The 27,901-nt window shown below is 37.9% G+C and overlaps 1 protein-coding gene across 3 annotated transcripts in view; it reads left to right on the forward strand.

Annotated features, from left to right (window-relative positions):
- Positions 1-27,901, forward strand: part of FGD4 (FYVE, RhoGEF and PH domain containing 4) — a 136,220-nt gene that overhangs the window by 29,290 nt on the left and 79,029 nt on the right. The window contains exon 1 of one of the 3 annotated variants that reach the window (XM_039342324.1): positions 2,012-2,156. The exons of 1 other annotated variant lie outside the window; for it this stretch is intronic. In XM_039342324.1, coding sequence (XP_039198258.1) covers positions 2,141-2,156 — 16 coding nt within the window. In that variant the 5' untranslated portion in view covers positions 2,012-2,140. Of the gene's footprint in view, positions 1-2,011; positions 2,157-14,023; positions 14,316-27,901 lie in introns of those variants that run through there. One more of the 3 variants, XM_039342325.1, reaches the window with a different exon arrangement.

Below are 27,901 nucleotides of genomic sequence, written 5' to 3' on the forward strand. Positions count from 1 at the left end.
TTCTGTTATGCAGGGGAATGATAATACTTTTCTTCCAATCATCAGCACACATGTTATCTTCTTATAGCATCCTTAACAAGTCAAACTGTCACCATATAAGCAAATGTCACTGATATTTTAATATTTCTCCACTTATACAAAATATATCTACCACCATATAAGCAAATGTCACTGATATTTTAATATTTCTCCACTTATACAAAATATATCTCATGGTACTTATGAGTTTCTTTTCATCTTTTTTTCTTAAGTCACTAATTGATAGCTTTCATTTCAATTCCACTTTCACTAGTGTTCCCCTATAAATCTGTAAGGTATTTCTTTTAGCACTGCTTCATTTAATTGCTATTATCCCACATAATTTCTTCACTTTAATTTTTAATTCCATTCACTCTGCTGGAGGCATTTTGTTTCATTCTTATGTCTTGCTTCCAGACCATATATTTATGTTCATTCAAATCACTCTCTTTCTCTTCTTAATTTTTCCTTGCTCTCTCTGGCTTCATTTTAGCTCTTTTCTGTCTGTATATATTGCACAATATCTGTTATTTGTTTTGAAATAGATACTTTGAGGTCTGCAATTGAATGCCCTGGGAGGATGAAATGCTTTGATATTATTTTTGTCCTTGATTTGAGTCTTGATGTCACACTCGTGTTCATTAATTCTTTTCAGCAGTTTGATTTCTTTTTCTTATGAATCCAGAGAAGCATTGTTGGCAAATGGCATATATTTTTTAAATATATGTAGAAGAGAATAGATTTCTTTATTGGCCAAGTGTGTGATTGGACACACGCATATGCTCACATAATAGACCATAGATCATAAATCATAGTTACAATCATTAATTATAAGTTACAAACAACAGTGAATAAATCATAAGAAACCAATAGGAGAAAATAGTAGAAAAGATGAGAAGATGAGAAAAGATGAGAAATGAAACAGTGTTGTTGGAATTAAATATTCAGCAGAGTGATGGCATGGGGAAAGAAATTATTTCTGTGTCTAATACAATGGTTCTCAACCTGTGGGTTGGGACCCCATTTGGGGTCGAACGACCATTTCACGGGGGTCGCCAAACAAGGCTGTCCGCCATTTTTTCCCCCTTTTCTTTGGCCACGCCCCTGGCACCCGGTGATGTATAAGTGGTTGGGGGTCACCACAACATGGGGAACTGTATTATGGGGTCGCGGCATTAGAAAGGTTGAGAACCACTGGTCTAATAGTTTTGGCATGCAATAGCGATGTCCTGAGGGGAGAAGTTGAAACAGTTTGTGTTCAGGATGTGAGGGGTCTGTAGATATTTTCTCAGCCCTCTTTCTGGTTCATACAGTATACAGGTCCTCAGTAGAAGGCAAGCTGGTTGCAATTGTTTTTTTTTTCTGCAATCCTAACTATGTGTTGAAATCTGTACCTGCCCTGTTTGGTTGCTGTGCCAAATCAGTCAGTTATCAAAGTACAAACGACAGACTCAATACATTGTATTGAGGATCCCTACATTCATGTAAGATTTGTATTTTTTTTTAATTAGAGAAGTAGTAGTTTCTTTTCCTGCAATTGAAACAGTATGATTCCCCCTACCCAGTGTCAAAAAATTGGGTCCGATCATATGAATTCTTGACTTATAATGACAACAACTTATGGCAATAATTCTGGGCTCAATATAGGTATGTTCTAGACAGAATTTAAATACACAAGCGGCACACATTTAGGATCCAAATGGTGGAATTAAAAGTTGTGGTTAAGGAAATACAGGCACAATCTAGACAGAACATAAACAGAATTTAAATAGTTGGGCCCCTTGATTTTCAGCAAAAAGTGAAATAAATGTTTAAATCAATTCTAAAGTCAGACTTAGAGAGATTTGTCTGAATTGTGCCTTACAATCACCATAACATTTATTCTTTCTGAGTAAATATCTAATATTCTCTTTCTTCTAAAACAGCTGGTACTTTTTAAACTCTAGCATGTTTCCTGAGGCACATCACACATGGTAATAATGATGAAAGTCAGCACTTCCTTTTTGGAAACTGCAGCAAGAGATTCTCATGCAAAAAAGAAAGCTACATTGAATTATATGAAGAAAAGGATTAACAGCTTAGAAATACAGCGGATACCTTTCTAGAAATGTATCGTTGAAATATGTTCAGGTACACTTGTAAGTAAATCTAGTCTGTTACTAATCTGGATAATTGTGACTGAATGTTTTATTTGAGTGATTGTTCTTTGGTTATTATTTTGAAATTGGATAATTAAGGACTATACCAGGGGACTGTCAACAAAAGGCACAAAATATCCTGGCAACAATGCACAGTTTTATAAATGCAATTATTTGCATTTCTGGAGGAATAATTTCATGCAGATTTATAATTAAAAGTTTACATAGACTGCATTTTCCTATTCTTAGCTTGCCTTGCCATTTTTATGTAGAAAAATGTAGAAAAGCAGAATTAAGATTTCTAAGGTTTACATTGGAACATTATTGTTTTGGAAAATGTGTTGTTGTTATTTCAGTAATTATAACTATAATTACCCCTAAAGGGTAAAAGATTGGGTGTGTGTGTGTAACTGGTGGTGTTCTTGCTATTGGGTTGATGTGCTGCAGAATCCATATATTCAGTACATATTAATGGTAGAAAAGGTTAATGATTTAAATATATGTCTTGCTTAGGTATAATTGGGGTTCACCTTGGAGGGAAAAATGAATTGTTTTTATTCATTGCATTGCTTTATAAATTAACTTATGGGACATTTGAGCCATTCAGATGGTGTGCTAAATTTCATAAAAATACAGTAGCAATAATAATCATAATCCAATTCACATAACACTTTTCTAAAAATGGTGCAGTTGCAATTAATATAAAAGCATTTGATAAATGTAGCAATTAACAAAGCCAAAAATTTAAAAGATGAGCTCTTCCAGATTTGCTGGCGTCTCCAAATACATATTTAAAATTACATACTTGACAAAAACTGTCGGCTTATTGCAACATTTTGTGAACAATTTTGAAATGACCAGGTCATGTTTAGCAACAATTATTCTTGTAAGAGTTTCTGTTCCAGAAACCTCTAATAATTGCTCATAAGAAATCATGCTTAATTGTAACATGATAGCTACTATCACAAGAAATCTGAATGCTGAGAGGAAGGTACTTGTCGTTATTCTTTGAACCTCTGGGTGAAGATCATTTCAGATCTAAATGATGCTCTAATTCTGTTATAACAATATTTTTCACTGTTGGGTGCTTCCAGATGGATAGACTCTAATGTTCAATTAACCATTGCCTGGTTAATTGAAAATGACAGAAGTGTTGGGAAAAAGCAAAGTATATCCATCTCGATCCTTCCAGAAAAATCCTTGAAGCAAGCAGGATGATTGCCCCATAAGAACCTTGTCTAGAAGCGGATTTAGAACATTTTATTAATCTTTGGACATTTTCTTTTTGGACATTTTCTTTATTTATTTGGGTTCTATGGTAGCAGGCAAAGAGGTTAAAATGCACCATAATAACAAGACTAAACCAAAAAGGAAACCACTGCAAGCATCAAAGACAGAAATTTCAATTATATCATATTCTAGTGAGTTCATAAATTGTCCTGACCCGGTGCCTGTTTGGAGATTCAGATTTTTAAGACCTTCATGAAGGCAGCAAGGCCAGAATCATAGAGCCCATGGGAGAACAATGCTCCTGAGGATAGTTACAGCATAGAGCAGGCATATCTTTTGAGTCCCATAAGGTGATGTTATTTAGTTGTAGGACCCAGAGCAAGTTGATACTAACTGAACTGATACTGTACATACAGACTCAATAAGAACATTAAAAATTAACCCTTTTGGATCAGATAAATGACTCATCTAAGCAGTCTGTGTAACCTAGTGACCAAATAGCTGTATCCAGAAATTTCGTAACAGTGAGTGACAAGAGAGCAATGACCCACCTCCATTGTTACTGTGTCATAAATCGTGTTCACAATGGTCTTGGAAGGTTATCCCCACATCTAATATCAACAAATTCCATATATTAATAACGCAACTGTTTGGTCTTATTTAAACTGTTAGTCTCTCAGTGTTCTTTTAATGTGCCCCTTTGCTTCTCTTTCAAACACCCCTTAGAGATAGTCCTGATATGTCATCTATAACCAGGCTTGAAGGTAGCCTTGATCATATAGGCCCTCCAGAACAATAGGTTAGATAAGAGGAAAGAGTTGCTGGGTGACATACTTCCATCAAAAGTGTGGCTTTGTGCAGTCTGAGTGCATAGATTATAGAGAGAGACACATATTGCTTTAGGCATGTATTAGTTCTTTCAAAATACTCTCTTTCACTGTACAGATCAGTCACAGCGGCATAAATATTCCAGCTTTACAGCTATATCGATTTCTTGGCAAACAAAACCTTATTGGTGAGGAATAAAACCTTATAGTTGTGTTTGTGAACATTTGTTTAATTTGGGTTCAAAAGGTCCAGAAAACAACATATAGGTATACTGCTAATGAAATACAGGAAGTGCTCTACTTGCAATGGTTTGTTTAGTGATCATTCAAAGTTACAAAAGCACTGAAAAAAGTGACATGATCAGTTTTAATACTTAATGAGGATTACATGATCAGAATTTGGGGGCTGGGCAACAGGCATGTATTTATAATAGTTGCACTATCCTGGTGTCATGTGACCATCATTTGTAACCTTCCTAGCCAGCAGAGTCAATGGGGGAAGCCAGATTCGCTTAACGATTACATGATTCATTTAACAAATGCAATCATTAACTTAACAACTATGGCAAAAATGGTTGTAAAATGGGGCAAAACTTACTTAACAACTGCCTTGCTTAGCAATTATGGTCATAAGTCGAGGACTTTTTCTCCAGTGGTGAGGTGACAATTAGGTCAACATACAAGGGCGCTTGATTGAGTAGATCAGTATACTTAAGTATACTGAAATTAACTAGCATTTTGGTTTCTCTTCATGATTTAGAAATGAGTTCATTATGTTGGTGGGTTGCTATTTCTCCCCCCCCCCAAGTTTCTGCAGGATTGTCTCTAAGAGAAATGCCTACTCAGAGTTATTAACAGTAGTGTATAACAATGTCCCAGATATTAATTGGTTAATATTTAGCATGCAGATATTTTGTTCATCCCCCTTCACCACCATGGTGTTCTGGTGGGTGGCTTTGATGCACTTTCGGTTTTGCATAATCGGTAAGCCTGCTGGGTTCCTTTCCCCTTCCCCTTTCTTTTTTACTGTGTGGGAACAACTTCCTCCTTAGGCTGAATTGAATTGGCTTTTGCTATTAAACTCCAAAGCAGAATTTGTTTTTAAGTGTTGACAATATGATGTAAATCTAAGAAAATTGGGCTCTAAAACCGAGAAGAAACAATTGTGTTACTGATTGGAACCAATTCTGCATGCCAGGAGCATTGAATTTTCCTGTTTGTTCTTTTTCTCTGCCTCCCCCCCCCCAACCCAGAAATCCAAATAATTTACTGCATGGGCAAACTAGGTAAAGCAGAGGGTTATGATCACTAATGGATTTGATGCTACAATTTTCTTATTGACTGAACTGAAATCTGGTTTGCTATAGAGGGAGGTATTTCTCTCTCATAAATGTGTTCATCTGAATTTTGCTTTGGAATCAGCCAAGGGAGATGAATAACTATTGGTACTTGGGAGGCTCCTGTGTCAGAGACACTGCAGTGCAGATAACCAGATATGAGACTAACTTTCTGACAAGAAAAGGCACTAAGCACCAGATACATAGAAACAGGCTCTACCATGCTAACAGGATCCAAGGTGCAAACTATGAAGAGAAAATCCAGGACATAGCACAGAAGCGTTGCTTGAGCAGGGTCCGTAAGATCATCTGGGACACTATACATCCTCTTCATGACCTGTTTTCCTTGTTACCTTCTGGGAGGAGGTTTCGTGGTATCTGTAGCAGAACATCCAGATTCAGCCATAGTTTCATTCCATACAGCATTAACCTTGTGAACTCTCAAGCTTCCTCCTTCCATTATATATTCAAGATGGACAGTATCTAATATTTATCTGTTATATATATGTAGGGGTGTGGGTCTATACATATGTTGTACGTAGTATGTTTAGGTGTGTGTCATGTATCTGTTTCATTTTGAGAGCGGGCAACTAAATTTCATTTTTGATGTGTGCCGTTGTGCCCACAGTAAAAAAATGACAATAAAGCTTATCTTATCTTATCAAATAGTGTCAGGGTACAAGGTGCAGGTAGGAACTGTATACACTGAACAGTACCTGGCATTGTGTGAGGGAAAATCTGCACAATATATGGACTGGATTGTCTTAAGTCCAGGAGGGGAGGTTGTGGAAAACAACAGGGCTAAAATCTGGTGGGATTTCTAGACTGAGTCAGACATTGGCCAGTCAACCAGATAGTATGGTAGTAGACAAGGAGCAGAAGACAGTGGTGGTGATATTGTGGTGCTAAATGAAGTAGCATCAGGCAGGAGGAGTATGAGAAGTTGGAGAAGTAGCGGAGAAGTACTAAGGGCTGAAGGAGAAACTAGAGAGGATACAGAAAGTAAAGGCCATAATGGTGGTAGGAGCACTCAGGTTGTGACTCTTAAATTGGGAGAGGGGCTTCAACAGATCCCAGAAACAATATCAGAGCTCTCTCTCCAGAAGACTGCAGTGCTAGGAAGAGCTAAGATACTGCACAGAACCCTCAAATTCCCAGGCTTCTGAAATGGAGGAAGACACATAACACCCATAGAGGTAAGAAAGGATTTATAAACACACATACCACATACTCACAAACTAACAAACACAAAAACACATGTAACTAGACTGCATCATTCCATAAATATTTAAGGCTGACTAAAATGTAAAGTGATTGATGTAGAATCTCTTCAATGCATAATAGTTTGATTGATCATATATTAAGATAAGGATATGAGTTTATGTGAAATCCTTAAATCAGTTCGTCTGAAGAACTGAACAATCCCAAAGAGTGAAAAGGAGAGCATTATAACAGGAGCTGCTATTTATCACTATATAAATAAATAATAAAGGTATCAAAATACAATATTGAGAAACTTGGCAGCAGTTTTTATAGAAATGAAAATTCTGGATAATTCCAAACACAGATTGTCAACACGTATAGAAGAAAACCTAGCGTCTAAACTTAGTAATGCATGACTTCTAAATAAACATCTTAGACTGTCTATATAAACCGCAGTTGGTTGATTGAGCTAGGCATGACAATCTTTAATAGATAGAATAATATTGTTTTAGTCTTGTACAACACCCAGAGTCATTTGCTTGTGAGGTGGGCAGCTGTGATAGCTGCGATAGATAGATAGGTAGATGGATGGATGGATGGATGGATGGATAGATAGATATTGTAAATGTAGATGATAGATAAGACAAACAGACAAGACAGTCTGACTAAAGAATGCTGCTTATAAAGTATGAAGTGAACATTATTTACTGTGTACACAGATTGAATTGTCAGGATTTGTGCCCAATCAGATATATATTGTATGCAGCTTTGTTCCAGGCAAGAAGTTTCTCATTCTTCAGAAGGATGTCACAGATGGGGGTGATGGTGGCTTTGATCTTGCTCTGCCAGCTGTTTCCTGTCATCTGCCCATGCACGGTCAGCCAGGCTTTGGAGCTTGCCTGAGACCTGAAGTAACAAAATTGTCTTTATCAAACTCCATGTTGTTAGCTGCTGTAAAACAAGCAGGGCAATTCATGGTAGTTTTCCCTCCACCTCATGTTATGAAGAATGAGCGTTTATTTCTCTGAGGCCATCAGCATGTATATGGAGAACAGTGCTGTACATATGAAACTGTTCTATTTTTAGAGCAGCATTTCTAATTAAAACTGAAGACAACTGTGTGTGGCTGGAAATGCTAAAACCTGCTTGAATATAATCTATAGATACCAGATTTATTCCAGAGTTCAAACCATAACATAATTCTAGTTCATAATTCGTTGACTTATTGTTTTTACTTAAAGTATCATTTAAATAATTTATATAAGATCTGTAAACAAAAACATTATTTAAAGTAAGTATGGCGTGGGTGTCATGCAAATAAAAACAGATCACTTTTTAGATCTGTAGCAAAGTTAATCTCAAAGGGAACTGAGCATTATTTTAAAGTGTTGCTGTCTAACGGTGGGAAGAAACTGGTTTTCTATAATAACCGTCACATTTTTCAGACACTGTTCTGAGCTTTTCAGGTAGGTTTTGTACTGCTGATCTATCCAGTGGAGATTACTAGTGAGTTATTACGTATTTGATGGCTAAGAAGAATTTTTAGAATTAGATTTAGAATGTGCATTTTCAGAATATAAAGACATGATATAAATAGCAAAAAAACAAACAAAAAACAAATATACGTGAATACAGGTAGTCCACATTTAATGACTGCTCACTTAGCAGCTGTTTGATGTTATGATGGATCTTCCAAAAGGGATACACATGACCCAATTTTGGAAGCTCTGGCTGCTGCACACGGCTCCCTGCAGTCACATGAGCACATTTTGGGAGCTTAGCACCGGCTTGCATTAAAAGTCATTTGTAGCATCCTGTGGTCATGTCACCACAATATTTGGCATTTTTGTTGGTTTCCAATATACTTTAGATTTCCAGCAAAAAAACACTCATTGGGTATAAAGTTATTTGTTTAACAAGTGTCATGTTCGCTTAACAACTGCTGCAGAAAAAAAAAAGATCATAAAATTAGCTGCAGTTAAATGGTGAAATGCCTGAAGACTGCCACAACAAATTCTGGACTCAATTACAGTTCTAAGTATGTGTTTCCCTGAAAATAAGACCCAATTGGAAAATAAGACCTAGCATGATTTTTCAGGATGTCGTAATATAAGCCCCCACCCCAAAACTAAGGCCCAGTTAAAATGTTAGCCAGATGGATGCATTTAGTATTGTATTTTCCTGAATACAAGCTGTAACCGGAAAATAAGCCCTAATGTGTCTTTTGGAGCAAAAATTAATTTAAAACCCAGTCTTATTTTCGGGGAAACACGGTATGTATGCAAGCACTATCAATTAGGCCTCAATTAGGAAGTAATTAATCAGCCTATAGAATGTGATTAAAATGTCTAAAAATAACCAAATAAAGAGTCTACAATATAATTGATGAATAAACCTATATATTAATTGTTCTGAAAACTGTAAAATTGGGTAATTGGTAGAAGGCATATTCCTCAGGTCATTCTGACCATCATTTTATTTTAATCTTTTGATGGCTTTAAGTATGTTTAATAGGATCTAGTTCAACCAATTGCTTTTGCAAGAAAAACTGCCAGGGACTTGCTGCCTGCATTGCATGAGAACATAAAACAGCCTTTCCAACCTGATGTTATATCTCACAGTGGCCAGACAGATGCATCCAGGAAGCTTACAAATGGGGTGTGAAAGCAAGCGCTCTTTCCTATTGTTCCTTCCTAGCAGCTGGCACTTAAAGTGTATTGCCTGTGGTCAGAGATAGAATGCAATCATCCAGTATAGTAGCCATGAGAACACATCTTGTCAGAGTAGTAGCCATAAAAACACACCCTGTCGTAATATTGCCTGGTTGTCTTGAAAGACTGTCTAAATGTGTGGCTGTCAATATATTGGATAGCATTGTAATCTGTTGTTGAACTATGCATGGTATGAAGAACTATTCCCATTTATTGTTCAGAACAGAGGTCCACAACTCCCAATCCGTGGACAAGTACCGGGCCACAGGAACCAGTCTGCACAAACAAAGCCCCATCTGTAGGATGCAGGCAGCACACAAAACCACACACCCTCCGGTTTGCAGACAAACCTCTCTCCGTGTAACCGGTCCCTAGGTCCCAAAAAGTTGGGGCAAGACTCCCAACTTTAATTTCTGTAAGTGGGAGAAAAACCCTCTTTCCCCAAGGTTTCTCTGCTACTTGTAGAAAAAGTAACAATTAGAAATCCATGGTATTTATAGGAGTCAAAGAGCATAGGTTGGCTAAATCAAAGTCCTGGGCTTGACAGTATAATGAGCTAACTAATGATTTGGTTTCCTTGATTTATAACAGCAGATATAACAGCTCTGGTTCAGCTGTTTTCACTTGCTTAGAAAGTGCTTGCTTCAAATAGTTTTTAACACTCTTTTCCCATAAACAAGCAAAGACCAACTCTGCTAGGGAAAGTAGTTGCTTCAAGGATAAAAATTAGGTACACCAGACAAGACCATCAGCTTAACCAAAGGCAGAACTTTCCCAAACTGTTTTGGACCTTAGTCCGTCAAATCCTTCCTACTGTAGCCTGATGACTGGAGAGCTACGTTAATGATGACTTGAGTCCTTGCATCAGGGTTCCCACAGCTATCAGGGGATCTGAAAATTTTTGGACCTCTCATAAGTCTCCCTGTCCTTTTTTTTCCTAAGACATGGTGGCGAACCTATGGCATGTGTGCCGAGGCGGCACTCAGAGCACACCTGCCACCGCTGTCAGCAGCTTGCACAGGTCCATTAGGCTGCTGCCGCCCAGAGTAGCAGCCCCACCAGGCACAAAGGAGGCGAAGCAGCCAGCTAGCAAGATTGAGTAGAGGTGGTAGAGCAAACCCACACCCTGCAAGCCAAAGGCCACCCCAAGCAGGGAAAGCCGGATCCTCATTGGTGCCATGGCCCCCCAGTCCCAGCTAGGATTGAGTGCCTCCCCCCATCTATGTTGGGCCTCCTGCCCACCGTCCCACTCACCAGAAACCCCCTGGATCTCCCCCAACCCTGTCCGGCCCCAGCAGGCATCCCCTCCATGAGCAACATCGAGGTGGCCATGCCCACTCCAGCCACGCCCACCCAGTCTGCCATGACAACCGCAGCCATGCCCACCCAGTGGGCCACGGCCCCATGCCCCCCTAAGGGCACCACAATGCTGATGCGGCCCTGGCACTTTGCGATAATTAAGTGGATTTTGGGTTGCGGTTTGGGCACTCTGTCTCTAAAAGGTTTGCCATCACTATTCTAAGAAGTGAAAGGATCGTGTTTGTTTCCTTGCAACAGTTCTTAATCATTTGTAGATTCAACCCCTTACTGTGACTTCAAGGCTTTTTGCCTCTTAGACCTTGCTCTACAAATGTTGCAAAACAGCATTCAAACCTAACCCTTGAGTAAAGGCAGAACATTGTAACCACACTGCTTTCTTCCCTGTTTTTTCAGAGCTGAAGAAGAGAGTTTCTATGTTAGAAGGTTCACAAAAATGGGACTGCTTCAATTGTACTGTGGTTTCTTTTCCCATGATTGCATCCGGTAGCCATGGAGTAAAAATTGCTTGAAAAAGATGAGAACAGGTAATTGAAAATGGCTAGTCAGAATTTCCTTAGTCTGCAAAAGGGTCTTAGGCAAGTTCTTACCTGATCCCTAGTTAACAAGATGAGCAATTGTTGCTATGGTTGTATGTGCAACACATGCAAGAGGCTATATTTATGCACATTTTCTAAATATGCATAAGTACTTAAACTGCTTTTTTTGCTAAACTGTTTTTAATTAGTAGCATATCTAAATGTACTTCCACTTAAAAGTATTAGTGGATTATTATGCAGAAATTCCATACAGTATAGTTTTTCCTTTATGAAAGATAGTTAGGTGATATTCGCTGCTTTAAGGATACCACTGAGCAATGTGGAGGTAGTCCCTGACTTACAATCACAGCTGAGCTCAAAATTTCCATTGCTAAGCAAGACAGTTGTTAAGTGAGTTTTGCCCCATTTTAAGACTTTTCTTGCTACAGTTGTTAAGTGAATCACTGCAGTTGTTCTGTTAGTAACATGGTTGTTAAATGAATCTGGCTTCCCCATTGACTTTGTTTGTCAGAAGGTCGGAAAGATGATCACAATGATTCCGGGATGCTGCAACTGTCATAAATACATGCCAGTTGCCAAGCATTTGTATTTTGATCACATGACCCTTGGGAATGTTGTGATAGTCATAAGTGTGAAAACAGTCATCAGTCACTTTTTTCAATGCCATTGAACAGTCACTAAATGAATGGTTGTAAGTTGAGGACTGCCCGTATAGACTTCTCAAGATAATTCCCCTTGACAATTGAAACATGGAAATCTTGCAGAAAACCTGAGGACAATTTTACACCATCACTGTTGCCATCATAAATCCCACCAAAGCATTTCAGACCCAATTGACAATCATCTTCACTTTTATTGATGTTAAAATTCTGAGACATCAGAATCACCAAGAACCAACTGCTTTTCCTGCAGCCGAGCAAATGCAAAAATGATAGTCAAGAAGTGCCTGCTTCCTTAATGGGAAAAGAGTATAAAATAAATGGCCTGCAAGTAATCAGCCCTTCTATGTTGCCATGGTGGGAAGTGAGCCAATTAAAGCTCTGTTGTGAGTATACAAACTTCCTTGACACTATTTCTGCACAGCATTTAATAAAAGTCTCAGAAGGTGAAATAATAATCACATTATGTCACCTTATCTCATGTTATAGAGGTAGTGAGTAACCACAAATTCCTGCTGAAAAGAAAATATGAAGTTTCCCAGAGATGCAGTTTTGCAAAGAGATTGCCGGTTCTGCTTTGGTTTTAATGCAACTTCAAAAGACCCCAAATTATTATGAAGACTAGTCAGGAACATACATTCCCTGGTAGAAACCTGGGTGGGGGGATAACAACTGAAATTGTATAAAATAAATCCTTAAATTAGAAAATTGCATCCTTCTTCAGAAAAAAATGGTTTAAAACATAAGAATAAGAATACCTGCAGAAACTACAGTAATCGTTCCCAAAATGGTTGGTCTCTAGATACATTTTCATATATATCTAGATATCTTTGTTCTAGATATATTTTTTCAGATATATTTTCAACTCTTCAGCTGGGGAGTATAGAAATATGATGTGAAATAAACCTTTGGGAAGTACCAAGATGAGAAAGGCTATATTAAAGAATGAACATGACCATGTAATGTAAGCTGTCTTTTTCAATTAATTAATTAATTTTGCCTATTACCTTGAAAACTAGGTGCTTTGTGTATTGGGCACTGATTCTCTCCAACAGAAGTTTTGGTTTTATACCTTGGGTTTTCTCATTTTTTTGTTTCTAGTAGAGAAATGTACACTCACATTACTAGCAGTCCTCAGCTTACACTCACAATTGAGCTCAAAATTTGTGTTGCTAAGTGAGACAGTTAAGTGAGTTTTGCCCCATTTTATGACCTTTCTTACCATAGTTGTTAAGCGAATCATTGCAGTTGTTAAATTAGTAACATGGTTGTTAAGTAAGTCTGGCTTCCCCATTGACTTTGCTTTTCAGAAGGCTGCAAAAGGTGATCACATGATCCCAGGACGCTGCAACCTGCCATAGATACAAGTCAGTTTCTAAGCATCCGAATTTTGATCACATGTCCATGAGGTCACATAATTGTGAAAAGCAATTCTAAGTTACTTTTTTCAGTGTCATTGTAAGTTTGAATGGTCACTAAACAAACTGTTTTAAGTCGAGAATTACCTGTATGTTATAAACGTGATTCTTCTTTCATTTTTCTGTAGGGTTTGGTCAATACATTTTTTATTTGCTTAGGGCCATATGGATCACATGTGTTCTGATAAAATTAATTAAGTTAAACTCCAAGTTAAAGAAGTGCATTCCCAACTCCATCTGGAGATCTCAAACTTGGTAACTAGGCATGGTGCAAGTTTACAAGTCCATATAGAAATAGGGAAGTGCGCACTAAGCTTTGCTTTGCTTAGTTTTAATTCGGATTGTTATCCTGTTGCAGCTGCTTGCCCTTGGTTAACCACTTCAAGCCTTTGCGATAGGGTTGACAAGACATGTAAAATAAATGAAGTGAGTTTTACATTGGAGTATACAGCTTTGCATGGAGTGTACATGTAATGTGTTTGAATCTAGTTCGTTTTTTATTGCAGTGCTGTTCAGTGTGCCAAATCACCTGCTTCCCCTTGCCTCACGCCTGCTAAAACCTTTTCTGCTGTCGTCCTGTCCTCTGTTCAAGATTTGCACAGCCGAAGCACAAAGAGGAATTGTTACCAAATAAGCAGTAGTCACACACTTCTACCAATAGCCTTTGGAGGGCTGGTTACCATGGAATCCACCATCTGTTCACTCCCCACTGGAATGTGATTATCCTTGGTGTGTTGGGAACTGGGAAAAGCAGGGGTGTGTGTACTGCCTGCAATTATCTGCAATGGAGTGTGTTAATGGGTGGCTTAGACTAGCTTCTTGGAGAAACATGTAAATGTGCTTGTTTATTGTTTATTTTTTATTTTAAAAAGCAAATGCAATTTTGCCACCAAGAGGAGTAAATTTTGCCGGTGAAAGGTAAGTGCTAAATGCAAAACGTTTGGGGTATCCGTGGCAGCATGGCTGATGATATTGATGTTTTATCAATGAGCTCTCATTGTCGGCCATTCTTTCTATAGATGTTGATCAACCCGGAGGTTGTGTGTGTGTTTCTGAAGAACAGAGCAAGAGAGAGCAAGGCTCTTTTGTCTTCTTTCCAGCGGCTTAATTTCATATTGTTTTAAAGGGACAGTCTCAGCAAGCCCTGAATTTAAATGTCTTTTTTTTTCTCTGCGTAATGTCCCTTTCTGCAGAGATAGACTCTAAGGAATATATGGCAGATTCACATGTTGGCTTGCCTAGAATAATAATGACAAAATCCATATTAAAAGCTGTATTTGATGTTTTAGAGGAGCTGGTTGTTTGTGGGGTGTGATGAAGACAATGGATATTTGGTTTTTGGTAAAATTGTGCATAAAATGCGGATGTTGCTAGAAACAGTGATGACTGGATATGAGACTCATTTTTCTTGAACCGCACTCCACACCATTAGGGATTATTGTGCATTGACTTTTGGACAAGTTTTCAGAAGATGCATGCATATGAAAAAAAAGCAACATGATTTTCTTGGCATTTTTCTTTTTTTGATAAAAGCTACAGCAGCATAAGCAATGTCTTTAGCTTTTTTCATGCTGCTAATTTTTTAAACATTTCTTTTATAAATGCTGTTGTAGATGAAGATAGAACTTCTCTATGGGTAGAATCGATCCATATTTATGATTAAACGAGGTTAAGTTCTAATCGTGCATAGATTGATCAAGTGGGCTTTTGCTTCTTAAAACCATTTGTGAATAAACAGATTTATTTTAAGACGAGCATTGCGAGATTTATACAAGATGGATTTGGGGGGAGGGATTTTCTGTCCTTCCCCTTTTCATCTCATGTGCTCCATTCCTTTTGCTAAGGCTATCATTTTCATTTTGCATGGAAATATGAAATAGCTTCAGTGCCTTTTCATTAAACTATGTCAGTTGGTTAATTCTACCAGTTTCCTGTATATTTCCCATCTTAATAGATCAGAACTGGGAAGATGGCTCATGAATTTCTTAGACTATAAAGGTACAAATCAGGTAAAATTGAAGTACATTAACATTTTAAAAATAAAAAAAAAATAAAATAGTGTGAAATCAGAGTGATGGGGTGTAAACCTTGCTTACATTAGCAACTGCCCTCTTGAGAAGGTCCTCTTTTGGGTCTCTGTGATTGTTAAAAGGTGACCTTTCCGTAGGAGCTCTCTATAGAGCAGTGTTTCTCAACCTTGACAATTTTAAGGCATGTGGACTTCAACTCCCAGAATTCCACAGCCAGCAATGCTGGCTGTGGAATTCTGGGAGTTGAAGTCCACATGCCTTAAAATTGTCAAGGTTGAGAAACACTGCTATAGAGCAAGTGTGAATGGAATAGTTTTCTCAGTATCTGATCCTCAGCTTTTAACTCCCTCCCCAGAGGGCTCTGCCAGAACTGAACCATCTTCTAGGAGAAATGCAAGATTGCTTGTGTTGCAAAGTAGTCATAAGTAAGTAGTAGATTTGAACTGAATGATGAATTGTCCTGTAGGACACGGTGAGTTTTATGGGGGGGGGGTCTTCTGATTTTTTTTTCTAATTGTATTATCAGAGTATCAGAGTAGATGTTAGATCTTTAACTTTTATGCAGATTAGCCTATTTTCATTTTTCTCTTAATTTGATTATGCCGTTTAAAACGTTCCTTGCCATTGCTATCTTTCTGTTTTTATCCAGGTAATCCTTGACTTACGACCACGATTGAGCCCAAAATGTCTGTTGCTAAGCGAGACAGTTGTTTAGTGAGTTTTGCCCCATTTTACGACCTTTCTTGCCACAGTTAAGCAAATCACTGCAGTTGTTAAGTTACCATAGTAACATGGTGGTTAAGTCAATCTGCCTTCCCCATTGACTTTGCTTGTCAGAAGGACACAAAAAGGTGATCACATGACCCTGGGACACTGCAAGATGTCATAAATATGAGTCAGTTGCCAAGCATGCAAATTTTGATCATGTGACCATGGAGAGGCTGCAATGGTTGTAAGAGTGAAACATGGCCATAAGTCATTTTTTTAGCGCCATTGTAACTTTGAATGGTTATTAAAGGAATTGTTGTAAATAGAGACTACCTCTAATGAGTTTAATTAATTAATTACCTTGCTCTTTGCTGCCCAATGGTGTCCGGTTATCCAAAAGCCATTCCCTTCTCCCTTGCTATCCCATATGCTGGCCACTGCTCTTACACCACATTTATCTTTTGCTTACTGTATATATTTATTCAGCTTCACCTTTTTCTGTTTTCCTTGAATATTTCTTTGTTATCTGTTATGGGTAGGAACACTCTAAAACACCATGCTCAGTGTTGGTGCTGCATTATTGTTACATTTATTAAAGGTCTGTGTTTGTATAGATCAGAGATTGGAAACTATGGCTCTTTTATGCACTTGTGCACTTCAATTTCCAGAATTCCTGAGCCAGCATGGCTGGCTCAGAAATTCTGGAAGTTGAAGTCCACAAGTTCACAAGTTATAGTTCCCTACTCAGGTCTAGATCATGCGTTTGCCTGGGAAGATTGGTTTGCCTCTACATTGAGTGAAGAGGAATTGTCTTGGCCGACATATAAAATATATAATATAATTAATGTATATAGATCACGTTACAATGTTAAAAGTTTACTATCTTGTGGAGCCACCTTAGTTACTGTCTAGGACCATTTGAGGCCCTTGGGCCATGGGTTGGTCATGCCTGATATACCTCAAGAATTCATACCATAACATCCTGATAGACCTCTTTGGAATTACTTTTTAAAAAATTAGATTTGTACATTGCTGTGGTCAAAAAAGCTCCTGGTGGGGTTTGTTTGTATCAGTAGAAATACAAGTATACAAATATATATTAAAAATGAAAAAAAAAGCATCATCAGTCAGTCTGATGGTGCCAACTCATCCCCTAAGACATCTCCAAATAATTTAGATTTTTAATACATTTATAAATAATTTAGGCTTTTGCAGAGTTTAGGTGCATTTACAGAAAAGGCATGCCGACAAGCCGGCATCTCCCTTACCTCACAAAAGTTTGGAAGAGCAGCAGAAGTTTCTTCTGGGATGTCCGCATCAAGTAGAATGAAGGTATTCCTGAAGGAATTCAAGATCAAGCCTTTAAAAGTCAAAACAAATACTTAAAAATACACTTGAAAGTTAATGGGGATCCATTGGAGGGCCTGAAACACAGGGTGGTAATATGCTCATGTCAGCAAGTTTCTGCCAATAGGTTGCTATATATTCAAGGTTACGGTTAGAATTCAGTTTCTGTTTGCTTATGAGGGATTAATACCTATAAAATAAACGTATGGTTATAAATATAGATACATGCATCCAAAATGTTATTTCTTTGGAAACCTGGAAGATGTGATGATAATGGAGAAATCTGTAGAAATGAATGGGCTTTGGTAAGAAGAGGTCAGGAGTAGTAGTTACACTTTACTATCATTGATTTAAAGATTCTTTACTGTTGTATTCTCCAAAGTAAATAAAAAAGAGACACTGGATCTTGATCCAGTTGCAACTTTCTTTTGCAATATAAGGGTGATAGTTGCTTCTTGAATCATATTCTTCAGAACCAAGATTTTTTCCCCTGTTATTTCCACTTAGAACACAGGTATAAGTCAGAAACGTATTTTAGAGCCAGAGATCTTGTACAGGAGAGCTCTGAATAGGATTCTCTATTAAATCAAATAAAATTAGAGATGTGTAAGATTAGACTGTTGCCTTGGGTAGGCAATGAACCATTCCCCAACATACAATTTCCTTGATGAAACAAGTACCTAAATGCCGTTTTCCCATGAAGCTAATTATTCTCCATAATGGTAAGAATTGCCCAACTGGATCAGATCAGAAGATCTATTACTCAAGTATCCTTAATTTATATTTGATATAATTTAGTGGCAAGTTTTTCCCCTATTGGCTATCCTTTTCATTACCATCCATATATGAAGCTTCTCTGTGATTGAAGACATTCCAAGTATTATTTTCCAAAAGGACATTAGCCCCCCCAGTGTTAAATTTGTGCATATTTTTAATGAAATATTTCTATTTTTTTTATAAAAATGAACAGTGTTAAGTGTTTCAGAAACTAGAACCTGAGAAACCTGTATTTAAGATATAATATTTACATGCCCATACTTAACCTACCAACCTTCTGTTACATGGGATTGAAATATCAACTGACATCACTCTAAAACCTTGCTCTAATCAATATTTCATTATCTCAGACTATCAGAATCTGTAGCAATTTTATACTCACATTGTTAACTTATTGCATCCTTGAACATTCACCTCTCCTGATAGTACGCATTATTATTCCTTATTTTCTTATGCACAAATGTATATGCTGTTTGTGTAGATGCTTCCTACTATAGCTTGTGTGTACTGTATATCTTTTGTTACAGAAATAAACATGACCATTTGTGTTAAATTTTGCGTGGCTCAGTTGGATTCAGGCATTTAAATTTTTCATAAAGTTCAAACTTTGCTCTTTCAGTGTTAGGTGTCCTCATGTTTGTGTGAACAATAGAAGATCTCAGAAAATCCAGTTATTTAAATGAATGGAGATTGAGGCTTCATTCATGACTGTTGGATGGATCATTTCTGGAAGATGTGCTGCTAAATTTATATCATTTTATGTTGTTTAATAGAACTGATTTCACTACTACAAGCAGTGTTGTTTATATCTGTGTTACTGGAATCCTAGTTAGCTACAACTTATTTTATACCAATGGTTAGAAATTTTGGGATGATGGTGAATACAGTACATTTGAAATTTTGAAACAATGCCTACTATGGGTAATAGGACCTCCAATTGACTGCTAATGATTGGCATAATATATAATGATGGGATTAGCTTCAAGATAATCTATACTATCTCAATTTATTACTGTCTCTTGTTATGGCCAGATGGGTGCACATCTAACAAAGCCCTGGGATGCAGTCATCTGCCAATTTCTATTTTCATATTGATGTGACCTATAACATAGCCACACAACACAGACACACAAGACAGTGCTAAAGTGTAGTGCTTTCCTTTGCAATAAGTCAGCTTCCCTTTTTTGTAAAAATAATCTTTAAAAGTAAATATGGATAATATATGGGGTATGTTTATCTACATGGGTGTCCCTGTTTTATGTTGATCTTGCTCAATATCTTTATTTATATAGTTCACAAACAACTTGGGAAATTCGGTCTGAGGATTGCTAGAGGGAAATAGGAAATTGTATAGATATTGTACATCCATGCTATAATAGATGCCAGACTGAATCTTTGATTGCTTTCTGAACAGAAGAAAACATTACCCCATTGCTTTTGTTCAGGAATTAGAATGGTCACATGGGGTTCTACCACAGATGTTGTATTCTCATATATAGAAGAAGTGGTTGAAAAGGAAACCTAGTATGGAGTGATTAAGTTTGACTCAATGTATAGAAGTTTAGATGAATGGCAATCAACTGACCCAATTGTTTCCTTCCAACAGAAAAGTCTTTCTGCTTCTCTCTTTGACACATTATTCTGGAATGTTGATGGGAATGACTTAGAGTTCTCTTTTGCATTCAAGCTGATGGCCTGTAGATTTCATTTTGTTTTTGTTACATTTTCAAGGTTTTGGTATAAAAGATATTGTTAAAAAGTCTGTGAGTTCCAGTTTAAGGGAGCATCAGTGCCTCAAGGTTAAATCTGGCAGATGATCCAAAATGTTCCTGTTTTCAAGCCCTGAAGAAATTCTAATAATACTGCATGTGGGAAGGCAAACCAGCTGACAAGGTTTTGCTATTGCTGGGCAACCCTAAGAAATCAAAATGCTTTGTCTTTTTAAAGAAAAAATGCAACGCCTCATATTGCCCTCCATTTTCCTCTGAAACCATAATGACTCTACTATGTATTAGAAAATAACAATGAGTTGTTTCCAGATTGGATTTGCATGGATATAAAATACTCTCCTGCAAGGCAAGGTATTCTGTTTTTGTTCAACCTTCCCTGTCTATTGCTGCCACCCGTGCCATATCACGTCCTGTTCCAGAGCATCCATGATTGCACAAGTAGGGGTAGCAGTGAATAGCGGACCATGTATCAATCAGCTTAGCATCAGGCTAGAAAAATGGAAGGATCCTACTGAGTGTCAGTGTGAGGTTATTATCTTTGTATCATAATGCAGCTTGTTCATTTTAATTCTATACCTCATTCTTCTGGTATTGAAGTCGAATAACCTGATGAGAAATGTTTCCACCAGGCAGTTCGTTAATTATATGGTTGCAGGAGAGTGACTCACTTTCTCTTTTTTAATGGCAGAATGACTAGTGTGGGAGACCAAAGGACTGCTATGGATATAGTGTACTTTGATTGTAGGAAAGCTTTTGACAAGGAATGTCATGATATCCTTGTGGACAAGAAGTAAAAAATATAGGCGAAGGGTTTGAGGTTGGTTGTACACACCAAGCACCAAGGGTGCTTATAAAGAGAAGTATTGTATTCCCCACAACTCTTTTGTTGTTTTAGTGATATTCCCCATATCTATAAATACTGTAACTTAGAAGATGAAAAATTTATCATATCTGCACATGGCATGTTAGTTACTTGGCAGAAAAAAACCTCAATTTCTTTAACAGATTGAATGTTGACTACACTCAACAAAGTACTATTCAGTTGTAATTGTAGGAGATGACTGGACTGAGCTTGAGAGTCAAGCACAACATCAGTCTTAAGTCCCTTTGTGCCTCTACAAGAACGTCTGTAGTCATTTGAACCGCTTTGCTTTCTTATTTCTTGCTCCTGACAGTGACAAATGTAAGGTTCTACTTGTGGTAGGAAAAGATGTAGGAGTGCCAATGAACCACCAGATAAGTGTGACCAAGCAGTGTGATGCAGCTTCTAAAAAGGACAGTACAATTGGAGACTGCATTAATCTAAGCATTATGTTCAACTCATGGGAAGTAATGGCTCTTTGCTAGTGCACTTGCAGTATTATGTCCAGTTCTGATACAAGTTCTGTGTCCAACTTTGGGATATTGAAGTACTGGAATCAGTTCATGTGATAATGGAATTGGAAGCCAGTCTCTGTGAAGTGTGCTTGGCTTGCCAAAAGAGAAGAAAAGGGGAGATACAATGGCAATCTGCAAATATGTAAGAGAGAACAATTCTAGATTTGATTGAAAACAAATGCAGGATAAATAATTGGTAGTTTGAAATTAAAACAGGTGTTGGTAAGAGCTGTTAAGCATTGTCGCAATCTGCCTCAAAAGTGGTCTAGTAGATTTCTGCGCTATCAGGGTGTTATATTAAATGACCAATAAAGATTATTTAGATTCATACAATCTAGAATTCTGTGACTCTACAAATTAAAAGAAGCATAATCCTTTAAGGTGGGACAGATTCAATGGATCTTGTACGCTTCACTGAGAATTGAAGTGCCCTAAATCAGGGCTTTTCAACCTTTTCACCCACTGTACCACTTTTAGGATATGGCAATATCCAAGTACCACCAGTCGCCTAGCAAGGTGTCAAAAACTTGATGACCAAAAAAAAGGAAAAAAAAAGATAAAGTACAGGTAGTCCTCGACTTACAACAGTTTGCTTAGTGACTGTTCGAAGTTACAATGGCACTGAAAAAAGTGCCCCCCAAGCCACAGCCGAGCAAGACACCTGCCTGCCCACCCAGCGGCACTCTTCCTCCTGTCCGAGGTTTTCATTGTTGTGAGCATTTCTGTTGAGGATTGGCAGCGGGGGGTGGGGTGGGGGGTGTTTGGTTTTTATTCTTCCTGTCTGCTGGGTGGTTGCAGCAGGTTTTGGCTATTTCACATGATCCTGGGACACTGACCGTCATAAATATGAATCAGTTGCCAAGCATCTGAATGTAAATCGCAAGACCCTGGAGATGCTGCAACATTCCAGTTGATCGGCACTTCTTCTGGGCTCAGCAGAAGCGCCAGGATCAGTGCTGCTTTCCAGGTGATTGGTGTTTCTTCAGGGCTCAGCAGAAGCACCAGGATCAGTGCCGAGCTCCAGCTGGAGCCTGGCGCTGATCCTGGCACTTCCACTGAGCCCTCACAGCCCTGAAGAAGCACCGATCAGCTGGAAAGCAGCATTGATCCTGGCACTTCTCCTGAGCCCTGACAGCCCTGCAGCTCCAGCCGTCTCTCACTCAGGCTTGTGCGGTGCTGCACTGGTTCAGCTCATTCCCCTCTCCTGCTACCACTTTTCTAGGATGGTCGCGTACCACTTGCAGGAGGCCAATGTACCACAGATGGTACCCGTACCACTGGTTGAAAAGCCCTGCCCTAAACACTTCAAGATTCTCCAGCATGACGAGTGGAGAATCCACCACTTCAAGATTTTAATAGAGCTTCTAAGTTTAATCCTTAGCCATAGCACAAATCCCTCTCATAAGAGGAGGTTGCAAGAGAGAGGAGAAACATTTAAGATTATTTAAATACACATGCATTGGTGTTTCTGTTTAGATTGGATAGTATAAATCTGCTTTGTGTTGGATAAATGAATTATTATACTTAATTTCATAACTATGTATGGTACTGTATAAAATGTATGCACATGAATGAAGTATGTACACACACACACACACACACACACACACACACACACACACACAAACATTCCAGGGCCTAATTGAGGAATGTAATACCTTTCATATCACACTAAAATTGGCTAGTTTAGATGCAAAACAGGAATTGTTTAATTTTAATAAAGACATTGTGTTAGGAGAAGATAAGAAAATAGCAATTGTTTTGTGCTCCTGTGTTTCTATTTAAAGAAAAACAAATGATTTGCTCATAATGTGCTGAACTAAACAGGGTTTTCCAAGATTTTGGGTCTTTAGAAATAAAATGCTGCCAAAGCCCAGTAAATTAGGTTTTGAATTGAATATCAAAATGTCCATGTCCGTAGATCATCTTTTTTTCTCATTTTGATGTGGCATGCTTTTAAAAAAAAAGCCCTTTGCTCTCTAATAATTCATTTCTGCTGTGCTCAGCAGATTTCAGAGCATTTTGTGCTGCATATTCAGGGCAATATTCAGTAAAGACTTTCTTATCTGCTCTGCAATGATAGGACATGAGTCTAAATCAGGGATGTCAAACTCGCGACATCACGCAATGTATCTGGTCGATTTTGCCATTGCCGGCAATGGGGTGGGTGCAGCTTCCAGATGACACGTCCGGCCCATGGGCCGGCAGTTTGACACTCCTAGTCTAAATTGATCCAAAATTTAATTATATAATTAATAAAATATAATTACATGGCCGTCCATCTTATATACAATAATCTTGAGCAGCTCACAAAAACAATAGTAAAAATATAACACCCTCCCCCCATAAGTTCAACATCAAAAAGTAACTTTTGGTGCCCTAAAACAACACTCCCCCATATGTTAGTGTTCATATTTATTGGGCTCCACCCCAAATCGTATGGAAATGTTTGGAAGAGGTATTAGTAAGGTGCAAATTAAGAGACCGGTTTGAATGGATAATCAATACAAGTCTATACTTAGGATTTGCCTCTCTTTGCTTAGGCTCAATTTTACTTCGCTTTTATTACTTTATTTGTAACTCTTCCTTTCTGTTTTTCCTTTTGTTGCCTGGAGGTGGGGAAAGGATTTTGGATCAGCTATAAAAACCCTGAGGTTTCATTCTCCAGTTTCAGTAATGATAGAAGGTTTCCTTTATAAGATGGTTTCTTCCTGTGAACAGTCTCAATGTTTAGGTACAAAATAATAACACCGTGGAAAGGAAAAAAATGAGCATAATTGAGTGTCAAAGAGCTAAAATAAAAGGTCCTCCTGGTTAGGTATCTAAATGGTTAGGGAAGTGGCAGGTTCTGCAAATTTAAAGGCACAACTGTACATTATTTGCTTAGCTTTTTGATAAAATAAGAGCAAGAGGGAAAAATGAGAATTACATAAGGAAGCCTCCTTAGGTACATGTACATACACACACACACACACACACACACACACACACACACACACACACTGAATTCAAGACAAGAAAAATAGCAAACCTCCTGTTTGACAAAAATCTTTATAAATGATGCTCTTTCGTTCACCCTTTTGATTTGGAATAAATAGAACAAATGGTGCAACAAAGAAGTTGGAGCACAAAATATTTTTAAGTGATTAAAGAGCACCCAGATGTGGAATAAAGTTTGTAATTTCAAAAAAATTGGAAGAACACTAAAATGACAGAATGCTCAAGATGAATGATCTTGCCCAATCCTAAAAAAACTGGATTTAAAAACTACATTGAGCAATTTGATATTGTTACGGTGAAAAATTCTAAAATATATTGTGAGCACTTTGAAAAGAATGGATTAATTAACAAGAATCAATTTGAATTTTTCAATCAAGTTAGGCTAGGTAAACTTTATCTTGTTAAGGTTATTAGTCTTGTAGATCATGGGAACACCATGAATATAGTGTGTTTTTATTTCGGGAAGACACAATGTTTTCTTCTATGGTGGCATGGTATTATTCTGAGATGATTCCCCAATGAAGACTCAAGCCTGATACTTTGTCAAACAAGAATAACAGCCATGATTTGTTTAACAAGCCAGAACAAAGCCCTAAATGTGTATACAGTGTAAGTAGTGATTTACAAGCTATAATGACTGGATTAAACTACATGCTACAACTTCCATCATTATTTCATTTGCTATGCTTCCTAGGAAGATTGCGAGTTCTTTTTTGTCCCAAAATTGACACATAGCAATATTGGCTGTCTTTCAAGAATATAGCGGTTGCTTTGCTTGCTGCCTTGTGTTTTATCTGGCTTGTCCAGCAAAGAATCTCCAAGTACAGTTGGGGAATTATTTTGTTAAACTCTATTAATCTATAAGGTTGCATGCATTTTAATTGGATTAATAAAACTTGGAGTCTATATCGGAAGTAGCTAATTCTGCCTGGATAGTAATACCTCACTGTAAGTATAAAATAGCCTGTTGTGTATTTTTCTTTTAGAAAGCATGAAATAATCTAATGTGCTAGATGTTCTTAAAGTAGCTGGTCTCTAATCCTAGCACCTTGTCAAAAATAACTCCGGTTTAGGGAAAGATTGCTAGAGCAAAGAATTGGAGGCTATTTAGAGTTTTTTCTCTCATAAAGATGCAGAGATTATTTCTCTCATAAAGATAGATTTCTTTTGGTTATCATTGCCAAGCAGACTTTTTATTTATTTATTAAATTTATATGTCATCTATCTCACTTTTAGGCGACTTTGACATAGGCTGAACACTAGTGTTCAGTTGCCAAATATCTTCATTTTGTTTTCTTTCTCATTCTTACAATAGACTGCTGTGGAGTGTCTAGTCTCTCCATGGGAGACTGTTTTGAGATTTCCTCTTCTAATGTTTTATTTTTCCACCCTAAAATCTCTTTTCTTTCAGTGTTTTTGCTAATAATTAAAACCCCAAGGTGTATGCAGCCACTGACAGCTTTGAACATATTCATTAACGTCCACCAATTGTTGCTAATAATATGTTTTTAATGTACCAGAAAGAAGAAATTATTAAAATAGGAACAATCTATATTTAGCTGGTTTAACTATCTAACTTTCCTTTGATTTAAATTACACTGAGTTTAATTTTGTCCTAGATTTAGCCATTTTTAGGCCTGTTCACATCTCCTTCGAGGAATGCAGTTCTGGCCCTAAAAAACTTGAATACTCCTGATATATAGGATAATCGTTCCTTATGGTCCATCAAATTGTCTCCTCATGATTTCTTATTCTAATTATATACATTAATTACTTGGTATCAGAACAAGTTATTTTTTCTAGGAATGGTGGTAAATGTTATTGTTTCTCAAGGCTCGTTTTAAAATAATGCTTTTCATAAAAAATTTTTTTCACAAAATTGGTTAAAAAACAGGAAGAAGATAGACACAGAATTTTTTTCCCTCACAATGAAGGGAAGAAAAGAATACAGGTCCTTTATAGAATCTGTTTTTAAATCAGTGTTATAAACATATTTATAAACCTATGCAAGAGGTTAATAGCAAAGTAGCCAAAGTTATAGATCAGGGGTGTCAAACTGCCGTCCCATGGGCTGGACACATCATGCAGAAGCTGCGCCCATCCCATTGCCGGCAATGGCAAAAGAGTCCTGATACATCGCACAACATCACGTGATGTTGCGAGTTTGACATGTCTGTTATAGATGACCCCAAAATACTGTATAATCACAAGCAGAACTGTTTAGGCAGGTGAAAGCTTGATTTCTATCATACATGTTTCCTATGAGAAGCAACTGGACTCCAGTGATTCGGAATTTCAAAATTACCCCAACCATCAATAAAAGTTGGTGCAAATGTTACTGCCGGGAATTGTTCTGAAAGGGGAGCAGATACTGTTGACTAATTCATATTTCCATTTTCAGGAAAGGCAAGGAGTTGAGTCCTTCAGTTCTTCCTTGCTTTCCTGCCTTCTGCAGAGTTTTTCAGCATTCTGGATGGTTGAGTTTCTTTTTGCATGATAGTGCAATATTTAATTAAGTGTAGAGCAATGGGAATTGAAGTAAATAAAAATTTCACTCAGATGGGACACTGATCAGGTGATAAAACATTTAGAAAAGAAAGTTTAGGATTATAGTGCACAGCTCACCAAAACTATTGCCAGTTTAGGAATGGCTAGAAAAGGCTTTGAAAACAAATTGAATAGAACACCATTATACTATACCAGGGGTAGGCAACCCAAAACACTCAAAGAGCCACTTGGACCCGTTTCCCACCGAAAACAAAACACCAGGAGCCGCAAAACCCTTTTGATATCTAAAATGAAGATAACACTGCATATATCCTTTTTTACCTTTACTATAGGTGTGTGTGTGTGTGTGTGTGTGTGTGTGTGTGTGTGTACACACACACACATACATACATACACATACATACATACATACACACACAGGTAAAAAAGGATATATGCAGTGTTATCTTCATTTTAGGTGTCAAAGGGTCTCTCTCTCTCTCTCCCCCTCCCTCTCTCTCTATCTGCCCTTGGTCTGCCAGTCCTCTTCCCCTACTCTCTTTCTTTCTCTCTCTCTCTCTCTCTCTCTTTCCTCTCTCCCTCCCTCTCTCTCTCTTTCTCTCCCCCCTTTCTCCCTCTCTCCTATCTGCTGCTCACCTGGCAAGCTGGCTTCAAGCTGTTCTCCAACAAGCTGGGGGGTAGGCAACCTCGGCTCTTTTATGACTCATGGACTTCAACTCCCAGAATTCCTGAGTCAGCCTAGCTGGGCTAGCTAGCTCTCTCCTGCCCTTCCTGCTTCCTGCAGAGACGCAGCAAAGGGAGGAGCTCCGCCCATTAAGCTTTTCAGCTCCTTGGAGAACACTGTGAGTGCACTCTCTTTTACACACATACACAAAAAAACAAACACAGAGAGAACAGAGAGACAAGCAGGGAAGCGCAATTGCCTCTCTCTGTCTCTGTCTCTCTCTGCAAATGGCAGAGGAGGCTGGGAGCCACAGGGGAAGGCTCAAAGAGCCGCATGCGGCTCTGGAGCCGCAGGTTGCCGACC

Source organism: Crotalus tigris, unplaced genomic scaffold (assembly GCF_016545835.1).
Source record: "Crotalus tigris isolate CLP2741 ecotype Arizona unplaced genomic scaffold, ASM1654583v1 scf7180000017789.496130, whole genome shotgun sequence".
Classification (NCBI taxonomy): Eukaryota; Metazoa; Chordata; class Lepidosauria; order Squamata; family Viperidae; genus Crotalus; species Crotalus tigris.